The following is a 26,101-nucleotide window of genomic DNA, read 5'->3' on the forward strand; positions in this document are numbered from 1 at the left end:
CACATGAGTAAACTAATACCCAGAGAGAGATTTTTACTGCTGCGTTTTCATCCACAAGCATTTACGGGACTCCTACAATAAGCCAGCCCTTAGAGACACGAAGATAAACAGGGTAAGATCCCAGTTCGCACTCTTAACTATAGAGAACAAACTGATGGTGACCCGAGGGAGGTGGGGGGAACAGGTGAAACAGGGGCAGGGGATGAAGGGTATACTTATCAGGAGCACCGACTGACGTTCATAATTCTTGAATCGCTCTATTGTGCATCTGACGCTAATGTCGTATGGTACGTCAACTGTACTGGAATGAAAACTGAAAAAGAAAGATCCCAGCTCTTAAGGAGCTCGTGTGGGGAAAAGGGAAAAGAGAACATAAGAGTGATACCGCATGAAAGCTATTTTATTTTATTTTTTATTTTTTTATTTTTTATTTTTTAATATATGAAATTTACTGTCAAATTGGTTTCCATACAACACCCAGTGCTCATCCCAAAAGGTGCCCTCCTCAATACCCATCACCCACCCTGCCCTCCCTCCCACCCCCCATCAACCCTCAGTTTGTTCTCAGTTTTTAACAGTCTCTTATGTGAAAGCTATTTTAAAAGAGACGTTTGCTAAGTAGCGTGGGGGCAGAAAGGAGGACCTGATCAGCCCTCATTGTTTGACGGTAACACTGAACACCAGGCAGGAACGCACAGCCACTGGCCCTCGCTAATGCTTGGCTGCAATGGTTTATATTAAAACAGGTAAGGGGCGGGGCGCCTGGGTGGCGCAGTCGGTTAAGCGTCCGACTTCAGCCAGGTCACGATCTCGCGGTCCGTGAGTTCGAGCCCCGCGTCGGGTTCTGGGCTGATGGCTCGGAGCCTGGAGCCTGTTTCCGATTCTGTGTCTCCCTCTCTCTCTCTCTCTCTGCCCCTCCCCCGTTCATGCTCTGTCTCTCTCTGTCCCAAAAATAAATAAAAAACGTTGAAAAAAAAATTTAAAAAATAAAATAAAATAAAATAAAATAAAATAAAATAAAATAAAACAGGTAAGGGGCGCCTGGGCGGCTCAGCCGGTTAAGCGGGGGACTTCGGCTCAGGTCCTGGTCTCATGCTTCCTGGGTTCGGGCTCTGTGCTGACAGCTCAGAGTCTGGGGCCTGCTTTGGGTTCTGTGTCTCCCTCTCTCGCTGCCCCTCCCCTGCTCGAGCTCTGCCTCTTAAAAATAAATAAACATTATTTTAAAAAAAAAAAAAACATAGGAAAAGTTCCACTTTCAGCAAAAGATGCAGGGAAGCACCATTTTCCGGAACTGTCAGGCACAGCACCTGGCATTTCACACATTATTACTTAATTCTGACGATGACTCAGAGGTAAGCGATATTATCCTTTCTGCAAAGGAAGCCAAACAAAACAAGCAATACACCGGTCATAGTTTGAGCCCAGGTGTGTCTGGCTCCAAAATCTTTGTGTTTTTTTTTTTAATGTTTATTTATTTATTTTCAGGGACAGCCTGGGCAAGCAGGGGAGGGGCAGAGAGCGAGAGGGAGAGAGAGAGACAGAGAGACAGAGAGAGTCCCAAGCAGGCTCCGCACTGTCCGCGCAGCGCCCAACGCGGCCGAACCGACAGACGGGAGACGGTGACCGACCGGAAACCAAGAGCCAAGAGCCAGACGCTTAACGCCCTGAGCCCCGCAGGCGCCCCCGCCCCGGAGTTTCTCCAAATGTCTCAATCACCTCCACGTCCTCTGTCGTCAGTCTGGGGAGGCGGTACGTCCTGCAGCAAACAATTCTCACCTTCCAGATCATTACTTCCTAGAACCGGAAATCAGCTTAAAAAGCTGGAGACAAGAGAAGCCTCTCCCCACACCCGAGTAACGTCTCCTCTAAGAAACTAACGCCTAAGAACTGAAACACTGATGTGACCGTCGGCGTTCACCTCCCCCGGGGCATTCTGACCTTTCCTGTGTTTAGACCACATCACAGGTGCTGCATCGACGGTCGAAGTTTTCCCGAAGACACTGGGAGGACCCTGAAACGTGCCAAAGCACTGGGAATCTGAGCAAGCGTTTTCTTTTGCCGTTTCTACTGCCCAAAGGGTCTGAACACGCACGACGTTCTAAGGGGCTAAGAAGACCTCGGGGTGCGGGGGGACTGGGGGCGGCGGGGGCCGGCCGCCCCGCCGTCCACAACTGACACCTGCCACCCTCGTGCGAGCTGCCGGGACGAGCGCGGGAGGAGGCCGGCGGCGAGGGGACGAAGACCACATCTCAACGCCTGGGGCTAAGCCGCAGACCGGCCGTGAACCCGGCTGAGAGCCCGAGGGGAACAATGGCATCCGTCCCCGAGAAAGTTGTACCGAGGTGTACGCTCTGCACCCCGCAGTCCGCCGTGATGCAGGTCAGGGAACAAAACCCCAAGTGGCCTTCTCGGCATTTAAGTGAACGCATCTGGCCATTTAAACCGAAACTGCACTCAAGCCCCAGCAGAAAACCGCGCTCTGCGACAACGTCTTTCGGCCCCGAGCCGCCCCGCGACCCCCGGCCGCCCCCCCCACCCCCGACGCCCAGGCTCACCTCCAGGCGCGCCGCCCCCCGCGCCGGCCGGGCCCCAGCGCCCCGCGACCAGCTGAAACAGGAGGAGGAGGCGGAGCGGGCGGGACGCGAGACCCAGGACCGCGGGCGAAGGGCCCCACGCCGACATCGCCGGGACCCACGCGGGAACGCGGGCACACGCCTCACGACGGCCGCGCGGGAAAGGAACGCGGGCTCCGGAGGGTCGGAGCCGGGAGGCGGGCGGGAGCCGAGGGAGAGCGGACGCCGCCGAGGAGGGGCCGCTCGGCTCCTCAGACCCCGGCCGGCGAGGCCACCTCGGCGGGGAAGATTCCGGCGGGCTCGGGGCGCGTGAGGAGGCTCGCGCGCCTGGCCCCGCCCCTTCGCCCTGGCCCCGCCCCGTCTGCTCGGAGTCCCGCCTCCCTCCTCCCGGTCCCGCCTTTGGCCTCGCTCAGCTTCGAGCTAGAGCCCCGCCTTTTCCGCCCCTGGCCCCGCCCCTGGCTGGCTCCGCCCCCGGGCCCGAAAGCCCGCCGAGAGGGTCCTGCGTTCGGGCCCAGGAAACAGAAGACGAGAGGGCGGTGCAGCTGGTCGGCCGGCCGGTGAGACGTCCGGCCTCCGGCGACCCGGGCAGGCCCCCGCCTCCCTGTGTTCACCACCATCAACTAACGTCTGAGTTGTGCTCACCACCCGGGGAAAGCAGACGAACAGACTGCGCCCAGCGGACTGGAGGAAGTTTCTGCCCCAGAACAGAGCTCTTGGCTGAAGCTCGGGGGGGGGGGGGGGGGGGGGGAGGGGTTGGCTCTCCCCCTGCCCGCTCCCTCGTCTCTGAAGCGAGGCGGGGGGACCAGAGGGCCCAGCCCAGACCCTCCTTCAGACGTCCCAAAAAATGAAGTGCAGCTCCTCAGCACAGGCCGTGCCCACCACCCCCACCCCCGTGTGGCCAGCAGTCAATGTCTGTAACCATTGCCCCACCCCATGTGGCCAGCAGTGAACGTCTGTAACCAGTGCCCCACCCCTCGTGGCCAGCAGTGAACACCTGTAACCACTGCCCCCCACCCCTGTGGCCAGCAGTGAACGTCTGTAACCAGTGCCCCACCCCACGTGGCCAGCAGTGAAAGTCTGTAACCAGTGCTCCCCACCCATGTGGCCAGCAATGAACGTCTGTAACCACTGCCCCACCCCATGTGGCCAGCAGTGAACGTCTGTAACCAGTGCTCCCCACCCATGTGGCCAGCAATGAACGTCTGTAACCACTGCCCCACCCCACGTGGCCAGCAGTGAACGTCTGTAACCAGTGCTCCCCACCCGTGTGGCCAGCAGTGAACATCTGTAACCATTGCCCGCCCCCCAGCCCCCGCAGTGTGGCCAGCAGTGAAGGTCTATAAAGATTGGTGGCTCCATCCACCAGACACGAAGCCACTTGGAAGGTGATTGGGGCTGACGGCTGGAGGACTGTGTCTTATCTCGGCAGACCCAACGTTTCATCCTCTCTGTTCGTAATTGATTCGAAAGCTTCATTTGGCTGAAGAGATTCAGGCAAATTAACTTTAAACTTCCGTGGCAGAGCGTTTCACTGATTCTTCACAGAAAGATTTATGGAGCTGACACCTCTAACACTCCTTGTGAGCAGGAATTTGACACCAAGCTCCAGACTCAGTAAATCTGTTTAAAAACCTGGTTGTAAAGAATGCAAATGATAAAATTTAGGTAGGACTTTTTTCCTATGTCTAAGTACAACCAGGAACATGGAAACCATATCCAATGAAGCAACTCTGCCTAAGCCAAAGGGGCCACAGAAAAGGGATCCATAAGATGATAAGCAGGTTAGTCATTAATTACACTCCTGCATAGGAAGGAAGGAAGTCGTCCCCTCACTGCAACTTTCTCTTTTGCTATGAACAATATATGGGGCATACAGACACTTATGCAATTCATCCTAACAGTGTTTGAGAAAGTCAAGTGTTATTCTACTTTTACAGCTGGGGGACTTGAAACAGAGTGGTTGAATAATTGCTGAAGGTCACAGTACCTGTCAGTGGAAAAACCAGAATTAAAAGGTTGTTAGCTCAGCCACAGCGAGCATAATTGCAGCTCCTGGACCTCCCTGGGGTATCCTATCAATAACCACAAGAACAATGGTTATTTACATAATCTGTGAAAAGGACTACTGGTTGTGAAAGCAAAGTGAGTAATTTGTTGGGCGCTTTACAATCCAAGCAAATAATTATGGAATATAAAGTATGCTTTTTGGATGGCTTTTTCTAGAAGGATATGCCAATTACCCCCAGTTGCCGGACGCAGTGGCTGCACCTGACTCGGATGAGAGGCATCTTCACACTGCTAGGAGACGTGGCTGACAAAAGGCATTAATACCGCAGCTACTGCAGCCACCAAGTCCCCTGACGTGGCATCTGTCTGCCAGCTTTCTGAGCTTTGACCCAAGGGACTGCTGCACAGTCATCACAGTGCACCTGCCTCCCAGACACACTTCCTCTGATTTGTGTGGGATTTGTATTACACTTCCCTGCCTTCGTCCATCCTCCTCCTCCCCTTCTCTGAACATCCACACCCACCCTTTCCTCCAGACCCACCTCAAACGCCGCTCACCCCATGAAGCACAGCCGGGTCCCCCAGCCACAGCCACGTCCATCAAGTCCCTAAACACTTCACTTTTATTTCTCTGACAACACTTCCTACTTCCCATCTTCTTCTCTATTTCTCCATAAATCTTCTGTCCTCTACTAGGTAATGAGCTCGTGGGACTAGAATCTAGGTTCATTCATGGTTACAATATGCACTACCAGTCAGTGCCTTGCCATAGAAAGTGGAGTTTAATCATTGTCCTATTAACCTCGCCAAGCAGCGGGGAGATGTAATAATTGAAGCACTTTTTAAATACACTTGCGCACTCGTTCTCAGGCAGGACAACAAGGGCAGTGTGTGTATCACCCTTGTCTGCCCTCTCCTCAGTCCTCTTAGCAGGCTCCCTCTCTTTCACTGCATGCTGGGAACTGCACACTCGCGCATCTGGGACCAGTTTTCTTGTGTGCACACCCCACTCCCTGTGATCTCATGCATGTAGATATCTTCCACGTGCTGACGATAACCAGATGCACGGGTGCTGATCTCACCGCTGAGCTCCAGCATGTCCTGCTGGGTATGCGACGAACATGTCACTTAGTGTGTCCCAAACCACCGTCTCTTCTTTGTCTTCCTATCTCACTCAGTGCCATCACCGTCCAAGTAGTGACTCAAGCTGAAAACCTGGACAGCATCCTTGGCTCACGGCCCTGCTTCACTCAGCACGACTAACCCGCTTTCCTTTCGTGCTGCTCACCTTGGCTACACCTTGACTCATGCCCGACTCCTCCTTCCTACTGCCGTGGTAATGTCCATGCTGGATCTCCAGCTGAGACCGCTGCCCTGCACTCTCTAGCACATTCTGCAGATGGCGGCCCGAGTGATCGTCCCAACACAGAAGCCAAAGGCCAAATCCATGCCAGTGTCCCCGAGTAGCCCCCGCTGCCCCCACCAGCTTCACACCACACTCCTCCCCCTTGCAGGACCCACCCAGCAGTGTCCCCTCAAGGCCCTTCCCACACCTGCTCTCTCTGCCTGCCCCTCTCTCCCTACCCCCACCTCCCCTGCTCTGCCTAATTCCTACTCCTCCAAGAGTGAGCAGAACTGTCACCACTTGAGAGACAAAAGCAGCCTATGTAAGTCGGGTCCTCCACTCCCTCTGCCTGTTACTCTCTACACTTCCCCTCAGCACCCAGCACAGCTTGTGATTACACACCCGTCGGTATGCGATTTCTCCAATAGAAAATTCGTTCCCAAAGGGCAGCGGCTGTGTCTGTGGTGTTCACTAGTGTGTGCCCCGTACATAGAGCACGCATAGATGCTCAAGATGTTTACTGGTTCAATAAATGAACGTTGGGTAGTTTGCCCAAGATCTCAGAGCAGGGACTCAAGCCCAGGCGACTGGCTTCAGAGACAACCATTCTACATGAAATTTCTCTTTCTGGGCCCCACCTTTTAAGCAGTGCCTTAAAACCTGGAGGCAGAAGAGGAAGCCTGTAGGGGCTCAGCCACTGGCCCAGTGTCCAGTAGCTGGCAGCCGTTACCTTTTATGGGGCAATTATTCTCTGACGTGCTTTTGCACTCACAAAACCCCTAAACAAAGGGCTGTTGGTGCTTTGCAGGGAAAAAAGAGCACCCAGGAAGGGAACCAGGAGTCGGACAGGCCTTGTCATCTGCAAGTGGACTGACCCGATGAGTCGTCTTGCACACCGATGTTGTTGTTGACTTCCTTTCTTATAATGGGGTCAACTGAGCTAAATGCAAGGCCAGGCAGATTCTCTAAATCTCCCATTCAGCATTTCCACTGCAGTTTGGTGATAAATTCTGCGATGAGCCTTTAAGATGAAAGCCAAACTGAAAAGTTAATTAAAGATAAAAATGGATGCTGTCAATTTTCCTGCTGAAATTAAATGTTTTCACAGATTAAAGCAAAAAAAGCAAGTATTGATAGGGTATTAATATTCAATCCTTCAAAAGAAATGATACAAAAATAAAAGTTCCTTTTCAGGGGCTATTTCAATGGCTGTAATCAAAATGTAAAAGGGCAGACATATTTTAATATATGGAGCTTTAAGAAAGAAAAGTAATTGGCCATATTTTATTAGATTGTAATAGCTGAATAGTAGTGCATAAAATCACATATCACAAAAATATAAACCATATATATAACTGAGCTGTCTCAATAGACTTTAATAATAGCGCGCACGCACACACGCACACACACACACACACACACACACACACACACACATTAAGATACCCTGGACAAATATCAGCTCTTGTTACAAATAAACATACTGTTTTCCACCTAAAGAAAGTGCAGTACAATTACCCATGCCCCCTAAATGTCATAACTTTTACATGTGAGAGTGATGAATCACATCATGAAAGAATTTTTCATTTAAAACAAACATAAACAAGGGGCGCCTGGGGGGCTCAGTCGGTTGAGTGTCTGACTTTGGCTCAGGTCATGATCTCACGGTTCGTGAGTTCGAGCCCTGCGTCAGGCTCTGTGCTGACAGCTCAGAGCCTGGGTCATGCTTGGGATTCTGTGTCTCCCTCTCTCTCTCTGCCCTTCCTTGCTTGTATCTGTCTCTGTCTCTGTCTCTCTCTTTCAGAAATAAATAAACATTTAAAAAAATTTAAAAACATAAATACAAAAGGATATATCTTAATTAAATCCTCTCAACACACACAATGGTAACCACGTAGAGGTTCTAGATAGGTTACTTAGCTTCATCGTGGTGATCATTTCACAATGTATACATTTATTAAACATCAAGTTGGGTGCCATAGATACTATTATTATATGTCAATGCTATGTCAATAAAGCTGCTAAAAAATAAAAATTTCTACAGTGAAAAAATACAAATATGGATTTCTGTAGATAAATTTCTTCAGCAGATTTGCAATTACTTAAATATACCTAAGCTCAACATTTGTATACTAAATAAGCACAACCCATTATATATAAATATTTATTGCATTAAGTGACCTCTTCTTCATAGGTGGCATATTAGTATAAATTTATAAAATAAAATAAATAAATTTATAAATATATAAAATTTATATATAAATAAATTTATAAAATAAATAAATTTATGCCCTACTTTATTTTTATTTTTTAGGACAGTGTCTTTATTTTTTTTTATTAAAAAAAAAATTTTTTGGGGGTGCCTGGGTGGCGCAGTCGGTTAAGCGTCCGACTTCAGCCAGGTCACGATCTTGCGGTCCGTGAGTTCGAGCCCCGCGTCAGACTCTGGGCTGATGGCTCAGAGCCTGGAGCCTGTTTCCGATTCTGTGTCTCCCTCTCTCTCTGCCCCTCCCCCGTTCGTGCTCTGTCTCTCTCTGTCCCAAAAATAAATTAAAAAACGTTGAAAAAAAATTTAAAAAAAAAAAAAAATTTTTTTTAACGTTTATTTATTTTTGAGACCGAGAGAGACAGACCATGAACAGGGGATGAGCAGAGAGAGAGGGAGACAAAGAATCTGAAACAGGCTCCAGGCTCTGAGCTGTCAGCACAGAGCCCGACGCGGGGCTCGAACTCACGGACCGTGAGATCATGACCTGAGCCGAAGTCGGACGCTTAACCGACCAAGCCACCCAGGCGCCCCTGTCTTTATTTTTTTTAATGTTTATTTATTTTTGAGAGAGAGAGCAAGTGGGGGAGGGGCAGAGGTAAAGGGAGAGAGAGAGAGAGAGAGAGAGAGAGAGAGAGAGAGAATCCCAAGCAGGCTTCATACTGTCAGCGCAGAGTCTGACACGGGGCTCAAACCCACGAACTGCGAGATCATGACCTGAGCCGAAATCAAGAGTCGGACGCTCAACTGGACTGAGCCACCCAGGTGCCCCTATGCCCCTATTTTAATGTCTGCAAGATACAATTGTAAATGTTCAATTCTGTGCAAAAGGTAGAATTTAACTATTCTTACCAAACATACAACCTGTATGCCACTCACTTTCTATTCAGGAACTGAGAGATCTTTATAGACACTGCTACATATATCAAAAATAAGTTCACAGGACAAATTATACTGCAGGTATAGACCACAAATGCTCCAGAAATTTGTGGCTACAACACCAACCAGGAGAACTGCCATCTTAGAATTTAGTTTAATGCTTGCCAATTTAATTGTTCCAGATTATTCCCACTCCAATCAAGGGATAGTAGGACATTCTGAAACTCAGAAGCACACAAAAAAATTCAAAATTAAATAGATTTCACTTTCATTTGTAATTTGCAAGCTGCCATATCAGGCTTTTAGGGAAATGAGGATAAAAGGAAACCAAATGGAGCAGTTTCTAGAATATGTTCGGGGATCACCCATATTTATTTAGCAAGGGTGGGCTTTCCCATCCAGCTTCATTTCCCAGACGAAGCCAACCGATGTCAAGTTTTTGTATATGGAGGAGAAGCAAGAGCAGATGAGCATCTTTTGGCAATTCAAAAAGCTCCCTCTGAAGGTTAGAGTAATGTATGACATGATTGTCCCAGAGAATTGATTATCTTTAACCTAATTCTAAGCCACCTGATCCAAGTCTCCAACAATCGGTTATCATTTGGTAACTTCCAGTTCCACAGCTGTCTCACCTGAGATGCAATCTTTCCTTGTCCTTCTAGAACATGCCCGATTAAATTTAGGTGTTTTCAATTTTTTGAAAACTAAAGAATACTTGAAGCCACCTGCATGCCAAAGGAAATTTGGGTCCTTGGTTACATATGATCTTCTCAGTCACTCCCCAGTGCTCTGGGATAACAGACAGGAAACACAGAAAAATGGTGACGTATTGGGAAATGCACAGCCTTTGATCTTTGATATCAAATAAACATGAGTCTGGATTCTCGCCCTGTCACTTCCTAGCTATTTTTTCAACAGATATTTGGGAATCAACCACATGCCCAGTTTTGGGGATGATGTAGTAAACAAGACAGATACGTCCCTGCTTTCAGGGAACTTACTGCTGAGGGGAGGAAGGCAGAAAATAAACAAAATAATTTCGGAATTTGCTAAGAATTCTTGAGGGAAAAAATAGAAAGTGATGCGGTTGGGGTGAGGGTTCTGGGGAGATGGCCTGAGCTAGGAGACAGAGAAAACATCAGTCATGTCCGGTGCGTGTCGGGCGGGGGGGCATTCCAGATGAAGGGGCAGCTTGGGCGAGGCCCTAAGGTAGAAGAGAACTTGGTGTGAGGGCAGGACAGAGGTGAATCATCAAGATGGGGGAGTGAGGAGAGGTCGGAATGAAGAGAATGGGTTTCCTTCTTGGGACAACGGAGAGCAGTGGTGACCCAGGTTCATACTGAAAATTATCATATTATTTGGGTGGGAGTCCTCTTAAAGCAAAAGAATACAATAGTAGAAATATAAACTTGGGCATGAAATTGGATATTTAATTAGAATTTTAAAAGACTCAATAAACTACACGTCTTTAAAAAGTTGGCAAATATTGCAGTGCCTGGAAAGCTACTGGGTTTGACGAACTGACACACCTATATTGTAATTTTTCTTCTGTTTTGCATTGAGAACTGAATCCTCAGCCTATAGTTCTGCACATCTGAACACCGGAAGACTTTGCCGTGCACTAGATTCTGACGCAGGCCATCCAGCCTTGTTTGTCTCCCCCTGTCCAGACACTTCCAATGACTGATATCACGGAAGAGGCCGTTCATGTGGCGACGTCTTCCCGTCGTGATGCTGAGTAGGCTGGCGTAGAGGTTGGAAGGAAATGCCCTGGAGCCATTTCTACGGTGGGATGATTAGCAAAAGTGAGAATAAATAGATTCCTTTACGGCCTTGACCACTGCAAAGACTGCAAAACGGAGGGGAAGTCTCTGGAAATAGACAGTGGCACTCATCAATTGCACTCCAAAGATCTCACTTCGGCAAACTTCATAAGCAGGTCAGCATGAGAACACACTGTTAGGGTCCTTCCCTGGGGCCTTGGAAGGGGCACACAAGTGAGGGGCTCCAAAGCTTAAGCTTCATTTGTATCCCTGTAAATTTGTGACGTTCTCTGATGGGAAACCAGTGAAAGGGTCATGGCATGCGCTCTGTGCTCTGACTGTCACATGAAGGTCACTCTAGCAGTGAAGGGGGACAGATGCGAGAGGCACCACGGAAGCCCAGGCCAGGATGGCAGGGACAGCCTGGGGGCACTGGAGCTGTGTGGGGGCACAAGTCACTGTCCTTTTCCGAGCTTTGGTTTTCTCAGCTGTACAATAGAAAGACTGCTCCTAAATCACCAAGCATGTCGTGGGCCCTCAATAACTGAGTGCTGTAATTATAATAAATGTTTCATAAGGTTATTATGAGAATTAGCAAATATAAGGTAACTGACACATACTGTTTACTTCACAAACGATACTTTCTGCTGTGGTATACAGAAAGGGTTTTCCGAGGTAAGACGAGATCGGGCGCGTTCAGGATGGTATGTCTGTAGACAAGAAAGGGTTTTCTAAGACTTCAAAATACTTTCGAAGACCAGTGAGAAGGAAAAAAAAACATATTTTAATTTCTTCTTTGAGACTGTTTTTTTGGAGACTATTTTTAAATAGATGGCCGGTAATTTGCCACAGTCCACCATCTAAAGTCAGCATCTAAACTGGACCAGTGAGAGAGTTAACAGTGGCTAACCCTAAGGAAGATCATACGGGCGATTTCTATTTAATCTGTTGTGCATTTTCCAAAGCGAGCATATTATAATCAGAAAAGTCAGTCATTAGATTGCTCAGGACTCAGAAGACAATTTACCCTGGATTCTCTCATTCTGTATGATTCAGAATTTTTCAGAGAATGCTATTACATAAGGCTCTCGGTACAGAATCAAAGACTTGGCCTTTCCTAGTGTTAGGTATAAAGGAACTTAGAGAAGAAATTCTTCCTGCCAACATGAAAGGAATCAAAAGTCCTCTCCAACCGTGAGACCTACTTCAACAGTAACTAACAAATTCATATACATTCACTCAAGAGTCAGTCCACCTTCCATTTACATGGGGCTGTTATAGGTGAAAATAGGGGAAGGCAGACTCCTTTTAAAATGTGAATCACTAATGTGAATGTCTGGTACAAAGATGGATTAAAAGTAAACCAAGATATGACCCAGCAATTCCACTTGGGTACATACTCAAGAAAAAGGAAAGCATAAGTCCCCACAAAACTTGTACATGAGTGTTCACAGCAGCCCTCAATCGGAGGCAACCCCAACGTCCGCCACCCGATGAATGAACAAGATGCGGTGTAATCACACGAGGGACATTTATTCGGCAATAACAAACACAGACTCCCGCTATTATTTCCCTTATCTAGTAAGCTGTGGATTTCCAACATTTGCCGCAGCATTGGTGAGCCTGGCAGCACTACAGCACGTGGAAGACGCCAGACGCCCGCAGACCGGCTTCTAGAGCTGCATCACATGAAACGTCCCGAACAGGCCGATGTGCACACACAGAGAGCAGACCAGCGGCTGCCTGGGGCTGGAGGACTGGGGTGACCACAAAGCGGCGTGGGGCTTGTTTGGGTTCGCAAAAGTGTTCTGAAACTGACCGGTGCTGGCCGCACGGCTCTGTAAGATAACGAAACCCACTGCAGTGAGCACTTCAAATGGGCGAGTTGCATGGAATATAAGAACTACCTCTCAATAAAGCTGAGGTGACTGTTATTTATTAGCGTCCCTATAAATGTGTGAAAGAAAGGTAAGTATTCATCTAATTCTGAGTTAACTCAAGAAAATTAGTCTGAACAAGAGAATTAAAGTTGCATAATTTAAATAATGACTTATTTAATTATGTATTTGTTCTGAGAGAGAGAGCACAAGCCAGGGAGGAGGGGCAGAGAGGGACAGAGAATCCCGAGCAGGTTCCACACTGTCAGTGCAGAGCCCGACGCGGGGCTCCATCCCACAAACCACGAGACCGTGACCCGAGCTCAAATCAAGAGTCAGATGCTTAACCAACTGAGCCACCCAGACCCAGGTGCCCCTAAATACTGACTTTTAAAAAGATACCAATTATATTTTTCAAATTATGATAAAGGTGGTAAGACCACAAATTTACTAGAGGAACGTGTACATACTTAAACTTTTTTAAGAATTTTAATTCCAGTGTAGTTAAAATAGTGTTTTATGTTCCAGGTATGCAATATAGAGATTCAATTACTCAGTGTATCAAGGTAAGTATACTTTTTTTTTTTTTAACGTTTATTTATTATTGAGAGACAGAGAGACACAGAGTGTGAGCAGGGGAGGGGAAGAGAGAGGGGGAGACATAGAATCTGAAGTAGGCTCCAGGCTCTGAGCTGTCAGCACAGACCCTGACGCAGGGCTCGAACTCACAGACCACGAGATCATGACCCGAGCGAAAGTCAGTGGCTCAACCAACTGAGCCACCCGGGCGCCCCAAGGTAAGCATATTCTAAATCTCCTTCACCTATCTCACCTGTCCCCCCACCTCCCTCTGGTGCCATCATTGTGTTCTCTGTAGTGAAGAGTCTGTTTCTTGGTTTCTCTTTTTTGCTCATTTGTTTTGTTTCTTAAATTCCCCCATACAAGTGAGATCATATGGTATTTGTCTTTCTCTGACAGATTTATTTCACTTCGCCCCATCCATGCTGTTGTAAATGGCACGGTTTCATTCTTTTTCATCACCGAGGACTATTTCATTGTACGTGTACACCGTATCTTCTTTATCCATTCATCAGTCGATGGACATTTGGGCTGCTTCCATAATTTGGCTACTGTCGATAGTGATACTGTAAACATTGGGGTGCATGTATTCCTTTAAATTAGTGTTTTTGGGGTGGACAATATCTTTATGTGTATCATACTAGCAAGAAATATACACGATTAAGAGCTTTGCCTACCTAAACACAAAAAACCCTTCGGTTATCAGCATTAAAAATAAAACTGTAAACACTAAAATGAGAAGGTGCTGTAACGCGGATGAGCTTCTAAGTTAAGTGCCGGGACAGGAAATGGGACAAGGAGATGGGCAGAGCTCGGAAGAAGAAAAAAAAATTTTCTGGAAGAGAAAGGGGGCAAAGCTGACATGGGTTCACTCGCTGTTTAGGGTTCTTTTCTACCAGCCTCCTCCGTCTCAGGCCAAAGCAACAACAAAAATGGAAGCAAGGTTAGGGACAGGTCACCGTGTTCTCGATGCCTTTTTAGCTCAGGGCGTAACTACTTTCGGGAGTCGGAGGCCTGGATCACGCTCTCCTCCTCCTCTCTCATCCTTCATTCCCGGGGCACTCCTCCTCCTCTGTCCCCTTTACCACCGAGACCCTCATCCTTCCCCCCATTTCTGAAGCCTCCCAGCTGGTCTCCCTCCTTGTCTCTTGCCACTTAATCCAGCTCCCGGACTCGAGTTAGAGCGTAACCTGGGTCCCTGATTCACTCAAATCTCTCACAGGATCTGCGAAGCTCTCTGGTCTCTTTGGTGTACATTTGTCCAACCTCATCTCTGGTCATTGATCATCTTCCCCCGAGCAGCTCTGCTCTAGCTCTGCTCAGCTACAGGCTTTCCATAAACATGGGAAGCTGTCCCCTGCCAGGCCTTCACGCCCTCGCCGCAGTTCACAGCCACCAGGGGTCGAGCACGTGTCCACATTAGCAAGCGCTTGATTACAGCCCTGCCTGTCCTGCAAACGGCACATTAATAACTGAGGACGTGTCTTACTCAGCCACAAATTGCCATCACCTAAAATTACCAGGAACATGGTAAATAGGAATACAAATGAAACTACTTTGTGATTTTTTTTTCAGAACGTGGAATATTTTTGCACTGCTAAGACAAATACTTTCATGGAGCTTTCAAAGTGCCAGACTGTAGAAATTGGAGTCTTGCTTATTTTCTGATTAAGAAAAACACGGAAGCCAAATTATACACAGGAACACATTTCCCCCCCCCCCACATGATTTATTTTTAAAAACACGATTTGTAACTCACCCAAATGAAATCAAGATTTTAAACCTTTAGCTCTTTGGTTTTCTACTTATTCCTATCAAGACTCTCCTGCATTGGTCGTGCCCGTGAGAAAGAGCCCATGTTCTCCCGATGGTTGCTAAGCTACATTCGGGATGCACCAGGCAAGGCCCTGGAAACCAGAGCTAAAAATACGCCACAGAGCGGAGGGAGAGAAGAGGGTGGGAGAGATTCTAGGCTAGTCAGCCTTGGTGCAGGAAAAAACCAGTTAGGGCAGCCCCCGCCCTGCCCCCATCTTTTACTTTTCCCCCAGCATGAAATTACTTCAACAAAAGGGTGCATCCGTTAAGGTCTTTCCGTCATTAGGATAAAGTTCTGAAGACTTGCTCCAGACGTGGTGGTAAACAGGGTGGGCTCTCGTCCCCTACAGCCTCTGCAGGGGCCACAACTATAGGAAGTGCTGGAGGGGCGGTCAGAGTATAGAAAACCCACTTCTACTAACCTGGATGGAAAAGGAGTGCATTTTAGGATTTCACTCCAGCGAACCAAGGGCCACCACTCATTCGTCAATCCTTATTTGAAGCCTAACAGTTACGTGCCCATTTCCCTTCCAGGTACCGGAACGCAGCTGCCAAAGCCCCTGCTCCGGAAGCTTGTATTCCAGCGGCGCAGACGGATGGTAAGCAGTCGCTCCAGACGGTGACGAGGGCGTGGGGAACACCCAGGAGGGTGAGGGAGGAGCGCGTGGGGGAGTGGCTGCTCCTGACATAGCCCAAGACCCAAGAAGAGGACGTTCGGACAGGAGGGAGCAGACTATGCGGACGTTCCCAGGGAAGGGTGTCCTCAAGGCAGAGGGACTGGCAAGAACAGAGGCCCTGGGGCAGACGAGGCTTGGTCTCTCAGGGAACAGCCAGGCTCACCCAGACGCACACAGTGTGAGGAGGGCGCACTGGTGGAGGAGAGGGCAGCAGTGGGGCCGGACACAGGACACCTGAGCAGGAAGGACGGCCACCGCGGCATCTCGAGCAAAGCGGTACCACAGTGGCTGCCATCCCGGGAACTGAAGGACAGGAAGGAAACGGAAGCAGACCAGTCACAAGGCTGCTGAAACTGTCAGCGTGGGACTGTGGCCACAGGGTCCCTGCCGGGCAAACCATCTACCTGCGTCTGTGCACAGCGGGACTGAAAGGGTCGATTTACATCACACAGCGGATCCTCATTAGATTCTGCATTTGCAAATTTGCTTGTGACCCCAAACCCACGTCACCGCAGGCGTGCAATGATCTGAATTGCCTGACGTGCATGTTCCCAGCTGAGATCAAAAGAGGGGACACTGCCCCCGCGCCTCAGCTCTGGCACTGTAAACCAGTGTTTTTCTTTAGCTCTATTTTGCGCCACAGTTTTCCCATCTTTGTGCTGTCGGTGATTGTGCTGAAATGCCCCTAAGCATAGTGCTGAAGCGCTGGCTAGTGTTAAGTGCAGGAAGGCTGCTAAGCCTTACAGAGGAAATGCACTAGACAAGCTTCACTTAAGTGTTGCGGCTGTTGGCCCTGAGTTCAAGATTAACGAATTACCAACATGTATTAAGAGGTCTTTAAAAGAGAGACATAAAACAAAGTTACGTATTGATTGGTTGACGCAAGAGTTGCGGCCAGAGACTCACAGGCACCTTCCGTGGGGTCTCCCCAGGAGCCACGGTTCAGCACTTGCTGATTCAGTGTTCATAATGAACTTCTAGAACAAAGCTACTATGAGTAACAGCATCCCACCGTATAAATTAGAGTAAAAGGAAACCTAGGGGAGCCTGGTGGGGGGGGGGGGTTCATTTGTTCAGGCATCGACTCGGTTTCAGTTCATGTTCTCACGTTTCATGGGATGGAGCCCAACGGGCTCAGCGCCGACAGCATGGAGCCTGCTTGGGATTCTCTGTCCCTCTCTCTGCCCCTCCCCCAGTTGCACATGATCTCTAAAAACAAAAAGAAAAGGCAATTTAGATTTAAAAAGCACTACGTCGAGGCACCTGGGGGGCTCAGTCGGTTAGGCGTTGACTCTTGGTTTCGGCTCAGGTCATGGTCTCACGGTTCATGGGTTCAAGCCCCGCATCAGGCTCTCTGCTGACAGCACAGAGCCTGCTTTGGATCCTCGGTCTCCCTCTCTCTGCCCCTCCTCCACTCACATTCTCTCTCTCAAAATAAACATTAAAAAAAAAAAAAAAAAAAAACACTGTCAAAGGTGGGTTGAAAAAACACCTTAGCATGAACACGAGGTTAGTGTGCACAAAGCACCCGAAATGGCTATTCCCTAAGAGCAGTGGTAGGGATTCGGCTGAGATTCCACGTCTGATTGCCTGACAACAGGCGAGATGGGTTAGCTATGGCCGGGTGCGCTGGTTCTCATCCCTGGCAGAAGCCCCTGGTGGGAGTGGAGTGGAGGGTGGTATTTAAAAAACTGCTACTGTCAGGGTCCCACCCCAGAGGTTGGTTCCATGGATACGGAGTACAGCCTGGGCACAGGAGGCATAAAAGCTCTCCCAGGGATTCTCAAACTTTAGTATGCGCAGAACACACAGTTTGTTAACACTGACTGCTGGGCTCTACTCCGAGATTTTTACTCGGTCATTCTGGGATGGGATGCCAGAATTTGCACTTCTAGTCAATTCCCAGGTGATGCTGACATGGTCCCCACAAGGACGTTTTACATAGCACTGCCCCACAGTACTTCCGTCAAAGAACGTTATCATAAATGACAGCAAAACTCGGCAATGAGAATCCCTTCTGTCAAATCTAAACTATTCTCTTTGGTTTCACTTTTCTCTGTGGCCCTAATTTCTCTTGCACAAACCTTCCACGTGGCTTTGGGCAGCCTGCCCATCACAGGGTCCTCAGCGTTCCCTCCTTGTGCGCCCAACATCAACTCTGGCTTGGCCTGGCCTCACGTGCTTCCTCAGAACAGTCCTGGAGAGGAGACAGGCCGTCCTGCCAGCCAGAGAAGTGTGCGCCCCTCTGTGAAAGGACAGCTCTGACTGACAGACCTGCTAAGCCCACCTGGAGTGGAGGGGCGAAAAGCCAGAACACAAACCCCACAGATGAGAGGAAGGATAAACTGAACATAATGTATCTCGGGTACAGGGGTGAGATCTGAAAGGCACACACAGGGGCTTCACGGGGACTGTTTCTGAGGCTGCTTAGTAGGGACACAGGGTTTCCTTTAATTATGCCTTTCATACTTTGTTAACTATGCGCACGCACGTGTGTATGTGTGTGCACGTGCGCCCACACGATTTTACGCCCAGGATGATTACCCACCAAGAGCACAGGCTGGCAACACCAAGGGGAAGAAGATGACTCTTGCGTCACCGGATCTTGCTCTATTGGAGGCCAAGAGAGGGCTGGCTCGACTTTGCTCAAGTTGGGCTACGGGGTCTCCAAATAGCAGGGGGACAACTAAGGAAATCCTGAGTGCACAATCCCGCCTTTCTCTTTGCATGAAGTTTACACGCCGTCAGTTGTGACATCTCACTAGAAGGGACTGCAAAGGCCGCCAGAGTACATTTCACTCGTGATCCCCGGACCTTCAGGGATCACGGCTACGGAGAATATCTTCCTTCACCATTTCCATTCTTTCCAAGTTTTATTCCCCAAAACAAGGGTGGAGGGACTGGGGCGTCCGTGACGAGTGATCGTCAATACAAGATCTGAGTGGACAGAGACAGCAAGGACCCACGCGAGCCGGTGCCATCCTGGTCTCCCACCACACAAGCCGAAACAAGTCAGAGCTTTCGCAGGGTGAAAAGGACAGCACGGACACTGAAATGGCCCCAGGTGAGTTACAAAACCCATGGTCCTTCCTTCTATTTTTCCTTTTCTTTCTGTTCTTTTTCCTTCTTCTCGCGCTCAGCTTTAGCTTCTTCTTCTTCATGGTTTTTGATCAACTGCTCCACCTCTTTCTGTTTGAGGACTCTGATGACCGTCTTCCCATTCTCTCTTGTTAGGGTGGCGATTTCCACTGGAAGTGAGCACACGCACTTGTGTTACAGGCGGGCACACTCGGCAAACAAACTCAACAGTCCCAGCTCTTCCCTGGAGCCGAGGCCCCCACTCTCCATGCCGTGTGCTGTGTACGATTCACGGGTACTCTGACAGCAATAAAATACCTCCCATCTTGCGAAGTTCCTATCAACCCTTTCACTTAAGTGTCCCCCCTCTGGCCTATTAGCTGTGACGACCAGATGGAACCACAGCCTCCCTGTTGGAACCTCTGAAGGTGCAGAGAATCTCTAACCAGTGATTATACTCATTTTTCATGGACTTTTGAAACCTCTTTTTAAAACAAAGGCATGAAAAGCAGTTTCCATGACCACAGATGAGAAAAGTAAACTGATACCAAAGAAGGAATTTTGAGAGCAGAGGAAATGGAGTACGACCTCCTTGAAATTGGTAGAACTAGACAAAAAGGGGGCAGCCTCAAGTAAATTGCATTTTCTAAGGAACGAGAGGAGCTAAATTATCCTAAACAGAATCAATACATTAATTCACCATAGTTTTTGAAAAACATTACTTAGAAATATTGTCTTCTGTGATTATATGATTTAAGCTACATAAAGTATTTAAAATTGCAAATATGGCATCACATGAGAGATCAGGAGATTCAAAAGAGCAGAGGATACCACAGCTCCTGCAAAAGTCATCCCTTGGATAAAGCATAAGATACATTAAAAAAAAAAAAAAAAAGCATAAGATACATATGTATAAATACCTAATCACATGCATGTTCTTCATCATATGTACGCACACACAGGTATCACCGTCAAGAAGCTGGTAAGACAATTATCAACTAAAAGTAGCACAACTCAGATCTCTAGCTATGAACACTGAGAACATTCAGGCTCAGGATGTACTGTGGGATTACGGCCCCACAACTTCCCAGTGGTCTTGACCTTGGTCAAGTCACTTAACCCCACTAAGCCCTAGTGTCCTCCCTTAGGACACAGGTATAAGGCCACCCAATTCGTAAGGTTGAGGTTTCAAAGAACTCTGACAAGGTGGCCTAACACAGGAGCTGCTCAACTGCTTCTCTCACACAAGCGAACCAATCAGAGGAGTGGACATCGATTACCTTTTTCAGCAGAGAGTTTACTCACATCCATGGTCTTATTTAGGACTTTGATAGCTAAAGCAAGTGCTGACTTCAAAGTCATTTCTCCTTCTTTGTAGTCTTGTTTTAACATTGACACAGCTGCCTATAAAACATAATGGAGAATCAACAAAGAATTTTCTTTAAATTCTCACATTTTTTAGGAGTAATAATGGCTAATTATTGGCTAATAATGGCTAGTCAGAATAATAATGGCTGAATTATTACAGGCGTTATAAGCAACACACACAATTTCAATGGCAGGAGGGCAGACCCGGAACAGGCGAACAGGGCTGTTGGTGCTGTATGAATGGGATCTTTAGCCAGGACTCCCAGGACCTCCAAGGGACTTGTGATAGAATTCAAAGGATCTGAGAACTAGGACGTGGAAAAAATTACACCTTATTTTCACGACTTCTAACTGAAAATTAGCATTTCCAGGCACCTGGGTGGCTCAGCTGGTTAAGCGTCTGATTCTTGATTTCGGCTCAGGTCTTGGTCTCACAGTTTGAGATCGAGCCCCGCATCGGGCTGCTTGCTGACAGCACAGAGCCTGCTTGGGATTCTCCCTCCCTCCCTCCTTATCCACGCCTCCCCCGTGCGTGCCCCCTCTCTCTCAGAACAATAAACTTAAGAAAAAAATTAGCATTTCCTTCCATTATAAACGTAGACAGTAAGTCCCAGTAGTAGCACTACCTGCGACTTCATTACCAATAGAAAGTGAAGGTATCTGCATATCACATAAGGTTGTGGCAACTATTTTCAAATAGATTATGTTCACTGCTACTTCAAAATTGTGGTGGTTATTAGATCTTTTGCTAGATTTTACAGCAACACAAAAATACTCACAGCACTATTATTTCCAATGCATGTGGCTTTCCATCCTCCGTAATTCCCGCTGGGGTCACTCTGGTAGAGCTGAAAACCGTAGTGCTTATCCCAGCCGATGTAAAGCAGGGACACGCCGAAGGGACGTTTTCCTTTAACAGCACAACAAACAGCATCTAGATCACCACTGCTGCTACCTGAGCCCAGCGAGTGGCACTGGCCCTGCTCTGGGAAGTTAAGCGTTCATAAACTGCTTTGTTTTCTGAACGCTGGTGATAAGCTCTGTCCAAACTTCCACTTTCGTTTCCGGGATTTGGACACAGCCAAGAAAGGGAATAAAGAACAGAGGAGCGATGCTGAATTTCATTATTATGTAAAAAGCAATTTGTTTCCAGGTTTGAAAATGGCATCACGGCCTTTCAGTGGTCTATTAACAAAACGTATAACAATCTACATAGTGGAAGCCAATTAGTTCAAGAAGCAGGGATGTATGAAAAGTGTTTTCTTATTTCAATTTCTTTTTACTACCTCAGAAAGGTCATTACTCATAAAATGGTTTAACTTTCTGGAACACGACTTCCAAAAAGTCCAGTACCTCCAAACTGTGTGTAAGCTTGTTTGATATCACAAAGTGCCGTGACCAACTGCTCACAAGGAATTGGCTCCTGATACTGTAACAAATACCTAGAATAAAGAAATTGGCATATTAACAACCTTCCCTAAAACACAGATACACTCTAAGCAAAATACCCTCTGAAAAGAAATTCTGTGCCACAAGGACACTAAGAGTCCATGTAATTTGAAGCAGGGAGGAGAGCATGGTAAGTAACATTTCACACCCTTGCTTTAAAAATTTTGTAATTTTTGGGGCGCCAGGGTGGCTCAGTCAGTCAAGCATCCGACTTCGGCTCAGGTCATGATCTCGCAGTTCACGGGTTTGAGTCCCACATCAGATTCTGCGCTGACAGAGCCTGGAACCTGCCTCAGATTCTGTGTCTCCCTCTCTCTCTGCCCCTCCCCAACTCGTGCTGTCTCTCTCTCTCAAAAATAAAGAAACATTAAAATTTTTTTTGTGTAATTTTCAGTTAATAGATTTTTTAACATCTTCCACCTTTGCAAATAAGAGTTCTCCTTGCAAACATCAAGACTAATTTACGTACCATCAATTACGCTATTTATGACCATACCTCTGTGCAATGAGCCTCAGTTCATTAGTCAGAACATTAGCATCAGAAGTTATGCCTGCCACACTGCAAGCCATGTCCCTTGAGGAAAAGAAAGACATTGATGAGTGAGCAGGGAAATGTCTGGGAGGGGTATTCACAAGTACTGAGAAGTGAAGTTCTGTTAGAAATTCACCATGCTGGCTCCACAGCCACTACACTTTCCAACAAAAGCCACTTACGTTTCATCTTTATAGACTTTCAACTGATGTCATTCAACATAAAAAATAAATACGCTCTTAAATTTTTCTACAGACGTAGTTACCATCACTGCTCCGTGAACAGGGCAAGAGTAACACTAAGAAGCTGAAGTAAATCTCAAGAAGACTCATCCACAAAGACAACAAAGGTTTGGCCAACAGGAAGACAGGCTACTTCACGCCCTCGGGTAGCAGTGTGCTTTCCTCTAGGCCTGGCTTGATGGAGGTGAAGGAGAGGGGACCGGCGGGAAGGGTATTTTATAAGCCTGCCTAGGAGACCCAGGACTATGCTCACGCTGAGGGTGCACTTCCTTTCTCTGTCCCCATTCCCTGAGGTCTGCCCTGACTCTCCTATAGCCTCCACACCCTCGGTCATACCCGGCAAACCTGCAGACAGTGACTCCGCGGAGGGAGAACATTCCTTCGATGAGTGTATCAGAAAGGCCTTGCACCAGCGATCATCTGGCCCATCACCGAAGGGAAGGTCTGCTCTCTGCCAGCTGCAAAGCCCCGCACACCCAAGTGTACCGGAATCTCACTAATGTACAGGGCTTGGCTAAACTGTTCCCAGACCTCCAGGAGGGCTGCTGTTTGGTAACAGTCCATATAACTCAACAAAACTCCTGAGCAGTCACTCTGAACAACGCTTTGAGGTTCTGCTATAAGCCAGACACTCTGCTAGTTTACTTAGATTTATTTTATTCACTCAACGGCCATAACCACTCTAGTGGGCTGAGACCTAGAGAAGTTAAACATCAGTGTAGGGTCACACAGAGTTTAACGAAAATTTGGGGCACATGGGTGGCTCAGTCAGTTAAATGCCCAACTTCGTCTCAGGACATGATATCACTGTTCATGGGTTCAAGCCCCATGTCAGGCTCTGTGTTGACAGCTCAGAGCCTGGAACCTGCTTTGGATTCTGTGCCTCCCTCTCCTCTCACTGCCCCTTCCCCACTCACGCTCTGTCTCTCTCTCTCTCTCTCAAAAAATAAACAAACAAAAGGAGAAGAGAAGAGAAAAGAAGAGAAGAGAAGAGAAGAATAAATTAACTAAACCCAAATTTGTGTGACTACCAAGCCTGTGCTCTTATCACTACACAATGTGGTTTCTCCACTAAAGGCTTGGCTCTGCATTTAAAAAGAGTAACACATTGTCCTGGGCCTCAAGGAGGTTTTAAACAAGGTAAATTAAAAACAAAAATTCTCAGAGGTTAAAAACAACTGTTCAATTTTACTATGTCACATGGAATGCCTCCCAAAATATGTGCAATGTCACTTAAGTGAGAAAGGGAGACATTTTACATTCCCTTCCCGAAGATCTCACTTACTCATTTAGTTTGTAAATTTTTTCAGAGAAAAAAACTTCATCCAGAAGCTTGTGGATGTTGCGTCTCTCTGCAGCAAGCAAAACACCATCGTTGGCTAAAATCCCCAAGCAGGTGCCTGCATGTCCAATAGCCTCCATGGCATACTCAACTTGGTACAAGCGACCTACAAGACACAGGCAGTGAGTAGCGAAGCACCACTGGTCCCAGAGAATCAGCAACAACCCTGCAGGCTGCAAACGAGGCCCACTGTGACCCCTGTGTGAGGCACGAAGCCAACCTGGTGGCCATGATCAGTCCAAAGCACAAAAAGGACAAACAACTTAGCAAGGATTTAAAAAAAGTTTGTAGGGGCCCCTGGCTGGCTCAGTCGGAAAAGCATGCAACTCCTGATCTCAGGGTGGTGGGTTCGAGCCCCACGTGGGCTGTAGAAAGCACTTAAATAAAAAAAAAAAAAAAAAAAAAAAAGTCTGTAGATTTTTTTTCTCCTTTCAGGTCAAACTCTTTAAAGACATTTTTTATTTGAAATAGATTAAACAATTCCCATTTTTACCTTCCGGAGAAAATATAGTGGTCCGGGAGTCATATCTTCGAGACTGCAAAGGAAAAACATACAGTTGACTCCTACCGCCGAAAGTAAGCCGATCCCTGCAAGCCCAGAAACCATCTTATGAAACAGATGCTGGCAGGCAGGGCTCAGGGTACGGGAAGAAAGCGATAAGGAAGAAGACACCACTCCAGCTCTTTTTCCTTCCATTCCAATTTTCTCATGCGCGTCCACGGGTGCAAGCACTAGGATTTATGAGGCAACAACTTGCTGGCATATGTATCAACTCACCATGTTTTCTGAACTTTGTAAAATTCCTGTAAAAAGAAAATAAGATCATTATTAAAAATGAAGTTTACAACTTAAAGAGCATTTTGTAACTTACAAAAAAAAAAATCTGCTTTGTTCACTCCCTTCCATCATCTAACATTTTCAGTGTACCAGGCACTATGCTAGATGCATACCAAATTTTGGAATACCAAAAAGGGTGAGACCAACCCCTTTCCTGAAGAGTTTACAGTCTGGTATTCAGGTGAGGGAGGCAGACACAGACAATTACAAGGCAATGAGGAAACAGGTGCTAAGAGCACAGTAGGAAGCAGGATGGGGAGAAAAAAAATCAAGAAAGTACACTTTGAGGAACAAATACAAAAGAAAATGAACCCAAGTTGGAGAGACATGGGAGAGGCAGAAATAAGGCTAAGAACCATTAGGCCTAAGAGAAAAAGTAGGAGAAGGGAGAAGGGAAGAGCAGTCCAGGCAGAGGAGAAAGCCTGCTCTAAGGGCACCGAGGCAGGACAGCTCCATGGGCAAGAGACAAACTGCTCAAGTTAAAAGAATCTGAAGAAGCTAGAGAGCTAAGTATACAGATGCAGAGCCTTGAATGCCAAGGTAAGAGGCTGACGCTTTCTCCAGAGTGATTCAGAGCCCCAACTTAGAGCAGGTGGGGATGGTAATCTTAGATTCCCCATTACTATTCCTGCAAAAGTCAAAATTGGGGCTCGGCGCGAGTTAATGGAAATGCCAAACTTGAGATTGCAAAGTCCATTTTCCTAAATCCCGGAGCATCGGGAATCGAGACTGGCAAAACATGCTGGGATCAAGTCCTGAAGGGTCCACGGGCCCAAGTAAAAACTGTGAATTTTATCTCCCAAGCAATGGGGCTCAACTGAAAGACTGTGGGCTTAAGAGGCACAGGAGCTGACTGGCATTTAGAAATATCACGGCGGCTGAAGAGAGACTGAAGAAAAGGTAAGCAGTTACGAGGCTGTTACAACAGGCAGGTGAAAGGTAAGGACGGCCCCGAACACAGCCTCCAGGCGCGACAACTTTCGAGTACCGGCCCTCCCAAGCGACACCTCCATCCCGCCTGCGCGACTACGACCCCAGCCCGGACCCCGGCCCCGACGTGCGCGTGAGATCCAAGTATGGACCCCAGCAGGGCCCCTGCCCGGACGCGCGCCCCCCCGCAGCCGAGCCCCACGGCGGCCGGCCGGTCGCCGAGGAGGCGGGTGCAGAGTCATGGCACCAGGGCGCCTCGGTGCCGGCTGCAGGCCGAGAGTGCTCCGCCGCGTCGCTCGTGGTCCCTGCCCGCAGGGAGAGCGGCCAGGCTTCCGCGGACAAAGGCTCACCCAGGGGCAAAGGCTCACCAGAGGGACACGCGGAAGAGTGGAGACCTACAAGGACACTCTCCTCGCGGGACACAACCCACCGCCGCCGCCACTACCAACTCCGAGTGGCCGCTGCCAATATGGCGCCCGCGCGTGCGCAGAGCGCCCCGCGACCCGGAAGTCCCGGGAGCGGGGCCGGCGCTGGCGGCGGG

The 26,101-nt window shown here is 48.0% G+C and overlaps 2 protein-coding genes and 1 long non-coding RNA gene across 13 annotated transcripts in view; 1 reads left to right on the top strand and 2 right to left on the bottom strand.

Moving 5' to 3' along the window:
• Positions 1-3,010, bottom strand: part of CHRNA5 (cholinergic receptor nicotinic alpha 5 subunit) — a 59,435-nt gene extending 56,425 nt beyond the window's left edge. For 4 of the 9 annotated variants that reach the window (XR_006218306.1, XR_006218305.1, XM_042987825.1 and 1 more), the window contains exon 1: positions 2,556-3,010. Coding sequence is in view for 2 of the 9 variants with exons in the window: in XM_042987825.1 (XP_042843759.1) it covers positions 2,556-2,682 (127 nt within the window). In the remaining 7 variants the exon portion in view is untranslated. Of the gene's footprint in view, positions 1-236; positions 336-1,716; positions 2,519-2,555 lie in introns of those variants that run through there. The other 5 variants (XM_042987824.1, XM_042987827.1, XM_042987822.1 and 2 more) reach the window with 5 other exon arrangements.
• LOC122239339 lies at positions 27-23,590 on the top strand. 2 transcript variants are annotated; one of them, XR_006218308.1, is made up of 6 exons: positions 27-112; positions 13,239-13,276; positions 15,639-15,703; positions 22,464-22,557; positions 22,766-22,892; positions 23,412-23,590. It is a non-coding gene; the product is annotated as an uncharacterized LOC122239339 (long non-coding RNA). The 2 variants fall into 2 exon arrangements; XR_006218307.1 differs by lacking the exon at positions 23,412-23,590 and having other exon boundaries at positions 22,766-23,104.
• PSMA4 (proteasome 20S subunit alpha 4) lies at positions 12,348-26,028 on the bottom strand. Of its 2 annotated transcripts, none has more exons than XM_042987830.1 (9): positions 25,929-26,028; positions 24,571-24,596; positions 24,286-24,328; positions 23,736-23,898; positions 22,173-22,250; positions 21,581-21,669; positions 21,007-21,137; positions 20,140-20,263; positions 12,348-12,671 (listed from the first exon to the last, which is right to left on the bottom strand). In XM_042987830.1, exons 2-9 carry the CDS (start codon positions 24,571-24,573, stop codon positions 12,466-12,468), a joined length of 837 nt encoding a protein of 278 aa, XP_042843764.1. In that variant the 5' UTR covers positions 24,574-24,596; positions 25,929-26,028; the 3' UTR covers positions 12,348-12,465. The 2 variants fall into 2 exon arrangements, with proteins under 2 accessions (XP_042843764.1, XP_042843765.1); XM_042987831.1 differs by lacking the exon at positions 12,348-12,671 and adding an exon at positions 18,636-19,029.
• Between the last annotated feature and the right edge of the window lie 73 nt (positions 26,029-26,101).

The sequence above is a fragment of the Panthera tigris genome, chromosome B3 (assembly GCF_018350195.1).
Source record: "Panthera tigris isolate Pti1 chromosome B3, P.tigris_Pti1_mat1.1, whole genome shotgun sequence".
NCBI classification, from domain to species: domain Eukaryota; kingdom Metazoa; phylum Chordata; class Mammalia; order Carnivora; family Felidae; genus Panthera; species Panthera tigris.